The 6,994-nt window shown below is 50.5% G+C and overlaps 1 protein-coding gene across 2 annotated transcripts in view; it reads left to right on the forward strand.

Annotated features, from left to right (window-relative positions):
* Window positions 1-6,339, forward strand: part of LOC105299996 (butyrophilin subfamily 1 member A1-like) — a 13,036-nt gene extending 6,697 nt beyond the window's left edge. Inside the window, exons 2-5 of one of the 2 annotated variants that reach the window (XM_011372006.2) lie at window positions 429-637; window positions 1,188-1,208; window positions 1,305-1,331; window positions 5,633-6,339. In XM_011372006.2, the coding sequence (XP_011370308.1) occupies window positions 454-637; window positions 1,188-1,208; window positions 1,305-1,331; window positions 5,633-6,264 (864 nt within the window). In that variant the 5' untranslated portion in view covers window positions 429-453 and the 3' untranslated portion in view covers window positions 6,265-6,339. Of the gene's footprint in view, window positions 1-425; window positions 638-1,187; window positions 1,209-1,304; window positions 1,332-5,632 lie in introns of those variants that run through there. The other variant, XM_023537716.1, reaches the window with a different exon arrangement.
* The last annotated feature ends 655 nt before the right edge of the window (window positions 6,340-6,994 follow it).

Below are 6,994 nucleotides of genomic sequence, written 5' to 3' on the forward strand. Positions count from 1 at the left end.
TGATGGCTGATTTCCTCTTAGTGCTGAGTAATATTCCATCAAATGGATATAGCACAGTTTATTCTCTCACCTACTGAAGGACATCTTGGTGGTTCCCAACTTTAACTTTGTATAAAATTTTCATTTCTAAATTATTTTAAACTTATAGAAAATTTGCAACAGTAATACCCAGAATTACTTCCACCTAGATTCGCCCCATGTTCATCATTCTGCCTCCTGAGTTTTACCATTTCTCTCTCTCTGCGCACCAGCTCTCCTGTGCATCTGTCTACATCTATCTGTACAAACACATGCGTATGCTTTTCTGAACCATCTCAGAGCATTTCGTAAGCACCATGTCCCTGACCCACAAACCCTGTAGTGTCTATGTGTTAAGAACACAGAAACACTCTCACCATGTTTTCATGACTCCTTGGAATCTCTGTTAGCTTCCTTTTCCAGAAGATTCCCATCATGACATGGAGAATAGCCCTGCCTCTGACTCTCGCTGCAGTGGCCCTCCTAGTAGCCATAATCATCTGCCTCTATCGGAAGCGGCAAAGGGAAAAGAATCAAATGTGTCTGGAAGAAGAGACAGTGCATGGAGCAAAGATGCAGGACCCAGAAGCCAGCAGGAGCAGGAACCTACCACTCCACGGTATGCAGGGGCCTCAGCGGCCTCCACCACAGTTGGAGGGGAGTAGCCTGAGCAGGCCCAGCTCTGGGACTGCCCAATTACCATGTACAGAGAGAAACCCCCTATCTCTGAGGACCGGCAATTTCCAGAGGGAGGGAAGGTCTTCCTCTCAGAAGCAGATAATCGGCTTGACCCCAAGTATTTCTATCCCTTGGGGTGATGATACAGTCCCAAAATATTGCTGAAGTAATCAAATACAGCCCACGAAGAGAGTCCATTATCATCCTCAGGGTTGTCATCAATATAGATGAGCCCACCCTTCTATTCGCTCTTCTCCAGCCTCCTGTGTCATTTCAGGAGCTGGGGGGTTTGCCCACAGATGTCAGGCCCTGATCCTGGGAGCAGACACAGTTCCTGGACCAGGTTTAAAGCCTGTGCCATCACTTGGAGAGGGTGAAGGGAAGCCTGGGGTCAACAGGTTCCATGCTACAAACAGCTCTCCTGAGGAAGACAATGACCCCTCATGGTTGTGTTGGGCACTAAAGAACATATATTTGCTCTTGTTTTACAGAGAGACAGCATGAAGAGCTTGGTAGGTCCTCCCTTGACTTGGCTTCTGGATAGTACCGGCTTTGGCCCAATTTGATGATCTGAGCCCAGCACTTCACATCTCTCTGTTTCATTGCAGGCTGGAGGGACGACAGCCTTGTCTATGGTGAGAGCCATGCTTAGAGGCTCCAAGCCTCTGCCCCCCAGGCCACCCCAAATCCCAGACCTGGCCTCTTCCCCAAAGGCAAAGGCAGCTAGAAGCTCAGACCTGGTTCTCTGAAGCAGGGGAGGGAGTGGGACCCCACAGTCAGACCTGGTCTTGGGAACACAGGGCCCTTCTTCAATGACACACAGATCCTGGCTTCCTTCTCTCACACTATCGGCTCTGATGGAAATAAGCATGGGGAGGTCAGAGTTACTCAGGAGGATGGTGAGAGGGGTAGATGAAGGCCACCAAGAGGCAGGTCCAGACCTTTTCTGCTTTCCTGCATTTGCATGTGCGTCTGCGCACATGAACGTGTGTGCACATGGGGGAGAGCACATGTGGGTGTGCATGTATGCAGTGCATGTATGCATAAGCATGCGCATGCATGTGTGTGCATGGGTGAGTATATGTGTTAGTATACACATGTGAACACATGCGTGTACACATAAGCATGTGTGTGCATGTGTGTGCATGTCGTGTGTGTGCGCGCATGCGTGTTTATGTGCATGAGTAAGTGCAAGTGTGCATGTGCATGTGTCTGTTCCCTTCTATGCCAAGGTGCAGAAATACAGTAATAAATGCTGGTGAGTGGCAGCTACACTGTAGTAAAAGCCAAAGTGTAGCCATCCTTAGAAAACTTGGCTTCTTTTTTATTTCCTGGGACCCTGAGACAGACAGGCCTGGAGAGCCTGTGGCAGTGAGACTCCTGCCTTTGGCAGATGCAGGAGAGTCAGCCATCCCGAGGGGGGCACAGGGTGCACTGTGACCATGGAAGGGGAGAATTCAGTGACTGTCCACCTCTCACTAAGCGGGAGGCATGGGTTATACAGGAGGGGAATCTGAAGAGGGGGCAACCAGGACAAGGAGAGGGAAACTGGCAGGCAGGGGACAGGGCAGCTGAGAGATTAAGGGAAGATGGGAAGACCCTGTCTGACACAGCCACTGGTTGAAGGGCCAAGGAGAAAACAGAGAGCTCATTCACTTGTTCGCTCATTCATTCATTTAAACTAGTGCCCCATGTGTCAGCACCAGGGATTTATTAGTGAATGAAGTGGCTTCCTCCTGTCCTCGTGGGGCAGTGAAAATTTTTAACTGAAACTGGAATTATTTGGGGTAAATATTGTAGGATGCAAAAATGAAGTGGGCCAGGACAGCATTCACTTAGGATGGCCAGGCCTTGCTAGGGGGAAAGGATCAGCAGCATCTAAATGGAGGGTGGGGTGACTGGAGGGAAGACCCCAGCTATGGAAGGAAGGCTGGGCCTCCCGCCACGGCAAGGAGAGCGGGCGCCAGGCTGAGTGAAGCCGTGAGTGTGGACGACACTCCAGCAGGGCTGGTGGTGAGTGGACTCCAATCGCACAGAGCCTGGGAAGACTGGAAGGGAGCCTGGATTTTTCTTGAAGCATGGTGCAAAATGAGTGAGGAGTTTAAGAAGGGAAGAGGACTGATGAATGAAGAGAGGGGACAGACATGAGACAGTCCTGAGCTACAAGTAGGAGAGTCTAAACAAGGCAGAGAAAAGGGAGGAGTGACCCTCACCTGTCTGAATGAGTGGGTCGTGGTGGCTCAAAGTACTGAAAAGGAAAAGGTTTGGGGAAAAATGACAGATTTAGGCCAAAGAAGTGAAAATTGTCTTGGAACTCTTATGCTGAGATGTTTTCAGGCTTCCAAATCGAGACATCAAATAAATTAATGCATACACAAGTCTAGAACTCCCAGTGTAAGTCTGAACTAGAGATAGGAATTTGGGGTCAACTGCCTATATCTGGTATTTAAAATAATGATAGTGAATAATATTTGGAAAGTCTGTATTATCTGCTCAAATTGCCTGTAAACCAAAATTATTCTTTAAAGAACACATACTAATTTCTTTTAAAAAGTAATATGATTTAAGAAAAAAAAAAGAGAGAAAGATACAGGACAAAGAAGATCCAAGATCTAGTCTTGGAGACCCCAATACTTGAAGGTCTGCGGAAGCAGGACGACGCCGGGGGTCAGAAAACAGGGAGAGTTGGGGGCAGGGCCAGGAGATGTCTCACTGAAATCAAGAGATAGTGTGTTGAGGGAGCAGCTCTTGTGTTCGATACAGCAAGAATTGGAGTCAGGTGAGGACTCTGCAAAAAGGGACAGCTGTGGTCAATGAGGAAGGTGTCCCTCCACCCTCCCCCCTCCCTTTCTCCGTGCGGAGAACTGGGTAGGAAGTTTCAAAATCATCGTCTGTTAGGTCGAGCTTAAAATTGGCAAGTGCAGAATCAAGGCAAGGTTGGGATGGGTTGGGTTGGATTTCCGTTGAAGGTGGAATATTTGTTGCCTAAAAGGAACGATTGATGTGGAGAGAGACGAAGGCTGCAGAGACAGAGGATACGAGCATAGGGGATAGTTTTGCAGGAGGTAGTGGGCTGTGGGCGGGATGGTGCAGGTCTGGGCTGTGCGGTGTCCCTTATGAGACCTGAAAGCTGGAGGAGGCTCTGCGATCTGACAGGCTCCCCCGTCAGATCGCAGAGCCTCCTCCAGCTTTCAGGTCTCATAAGGGACACCGTTGAGAACACTTGCTAAAAAGGCTGATAGTGGTCCATGAGGAAGAAGAATATAGATGGTGGAGGGACAATGCAATGGACATAGGATGCCTGAGAGCTTGTGAAGAGGAAGTCAGCTCCTCATTGATGCTGGATCGACAGGGATGCCACTGGGAACCCACGAAGGCACAGTTGTACTGGGGATGGTGTGGCAGTTAGCTACGAAATGGGGCATTCAGTCACCCCAAACCCCAGTAATTCCATTCCTGGAAGTAGACAGTGAGAAATGAATGGCATCCACAGGGACACCAGGACAAGAATGTTGTCAGCAACCCCATTCATAATTGTTAAAGACCAAGCACAGTCTTGCTGTTCATCCAGCGCTGAGCACAGACTAGCAACAGAAGCTATTCAGCAATAAAAACACTAACAAGCTAGAGAAGGGTGTGACTGGGACAGTCCGCACACTGTGAATAAGTTCTGGAGATTGTGTCATAGTTATTGAATAGTTTTGTATCAAAGTTTATTTTCTGCTTAGATGTTTTACTGTGGTTGTGCAAGATGTTGTCATATGGATAGCCTTTATGCTGTTTTGCAACTTCTTTTGAAAGTCCGAAAGTATTTCTTTTTTCTAATGTGAATGATCTTTTTTAACGATGAGAGAGTTCAGAATAGAAGGAGCCAGAATAGGTGTTTGAACTACTGGAGATGGAACATGGGTGAGCTCTATGCCCACAGCTCAGACTCTCCAGAAAAGGGGTTGGGAAGAAAGGGAAATACAAAAAGCAGCACATAGAATTTGGGGAGAAAACAGTCTGCTAGAAAGCCAGAGAGCACATTTCCACTCCAGGAAGGAGGTAAGGAGCCATTGTTGGAAAGCTGGGGTTTGGAAGTCAAGCGAGTGGATCCTTGAGGACGCAGTTCAGGAAGCATGAGTGTCTGACACACCCAGTGGAGACACAGCATGTGGGCTCCAGAAAGGACAAGCAGCTCTGGCTCTACTGCTGTCTCTTCATTTCCTTTGTTAAATAGATGACTTCCAGGACAGGTAGGCACCCTGTTGGTCCCCAAATATCATCCTCCTCTCAATAGGGAGCCGATTGTAGACAGGACCTCCCCCCCCCGCCCCCCACACCCCCACGAGGTCTCATGCTGCGGGCCTGGGAGCTTCGAAAGGGACAGAGGGCAGAGAATAGGGTAGGAGAGAAGGTGGCTGTTTGGGAAGGTGTTTGTCTTGGCTTTGGGCTGTTAAGTTCCCTCTCCGAGACTTTCAGACAGAGTTCCTCAGTGGTTGACACCACGACTGCAAAACAGCACCTGCCCAAATGCATATGTGGTGCCATCTCATGTCCTCCTGTGTCCTCCCTTGTGCCCCCGTGTCCTCCTGTCAGCTCTGCCCCTCTGTCTCCCTCAGTCTTTGTTTCTCTTTCTCTCTCTCTGTTTGTCTCTCTCTGTCTCACACACACACACACACACACACACACACACACACACACACACACACACACTGTGAGGTGGTTCACTGGGTGATAAGCAGAACTTGAAATGCACCAGCAGTATCTCTTAGTCCTCTAGAAGTCACCCCACCCCCAAGTGTCCTGGGAAGAAAGCGGCCGTGAAAGGAATTCCCAGGGCAGCTGTGCCTCCACTTTCCCTGGAGACATGAGAGAAACCCTAGAATACTCTCTGTGAAGGAGCATGGGTGGGAGCCAAACCCCCACTCCTGCCCCTCCCCTCTTCCCGCAGTGAACCCATCCCTGGACCCTGACTCGGCGAGCCCCAAACTCGCCCTGTCTGAGGACGGGAAGAGTGTGAGGCGCCTGCCCTTCGCGCAGGAGCTGCCGGACAACCCCGGCCGATTCGACCGGGACCCCTGTGTGCTGGGCCGGGAGTGGCTCTCCTCGGCGCGGTATTACTGGGAGGTACAGGTGGGGCACAGGAAGGCCTGGACTCTGGGCGTGTGTCTGGAGAGCCTGGTTCGGAAGGGAAGAGTCCCCAAATCCCCCCAGCATGGGCTCTGGGCCCTGGAGTTGTACAAGAATGCACTCTGGGCCCTGGCCTTCCCAAGGGTCCGCCTCCATCCTCCAGAGCCACTGTGCCGGGTGGGCCTTCTCCTAGACTGTGCCGCCGGCAGGCTCTCCTTTCACCACGTAGTCGATGGATCCCTAGTCTACGTGTTCACTGGGCTCCCTTTCTCAGCCCCTCTGCGGCCATTCTTCTGCCTCTGGACACTTGACCCTCAGCCCCTGACGATCTGTTCAGGACAGCAGCCCCCAGAGGCCTTGGACCCTCCCCAGGGCCAGGGGCAGGAGAGGGACAGGGACATTCCTCCCATGGGGCCCATGTTCTCTTTGCCCCAGTCCAGCCCACCTTTGTAGGAGACTCATTCTGTCTCCTAAAATCCAGCTAGACCACGCACAGGGCTGCCACTTTGTGAATTATCTCACCTTGTCTTCCTTTTTCTCCTCTGCAAAATGAGAACACTATATTATGGACTGAATTGTGTCCCCCTCCCTCTCCCCCTCGCCCAATAACTCATAGTTGGAGCACAGCTCCTAGGACCTCAGATGGGGCTATATTTGGAGATGGAGCCTTTAAAGAGGTGGTTAAGGTGAAATGAAGCCTCCAAGGTGGATCTTCATCCCATATGACTGATAGCCTTATGAGAAGAGATTAGGACACAGACATACAGAGGAATGACTATGTGCAGACACAGTGAGGAGACGACCATCCACACACCCAGGAGTGAGGCCTCAGGAGAACCAGCCCTGCCTGCACCTGGAGCCCGGACTTCCAGCCTCCAGGACTGGGAAGAATAAATGTCTGTTTTATGAGCTGCCCTGTCTGTGGTATTTTTTATGCAGCCAGAGCCGACGGAGACACCATATCATTATAAACCACTGAATGATCCTGGGTAATGTGCTTGGACACACATGTAAAATAATGGCCCCAGTGAGGGACTTGTAGTAGTTGCTCAAAAAATGCCAACCTTCCTCCTCCTCTCCCCATCCTCATAGGTGTCCGGACATCTGGTCTACCTTGGGTCCCTCGTCCTTCCTCCTTCTCTGTGACAGGTTAGCATAGGGTCATGTGGAGTCCAAGCCAAAG

This window comes from Pteropus vampyrus, unplaced genomic scaffold, assembly GCF_000151845.1.
Source record: "Pteropus vampyrus isolate Shadow unplaced genomic scaffold, Pvam_2.0 Scaffold197, whole genome shotgun sequence".
In the NCBI taxonomy this organism is placed as follows: domain Eukaryota; kingdom Metazoa; phylum Chordata; class Mammalia; order Chiroptera; family Pteropodidae; genus Pteropus; species Pteropus vampyrus.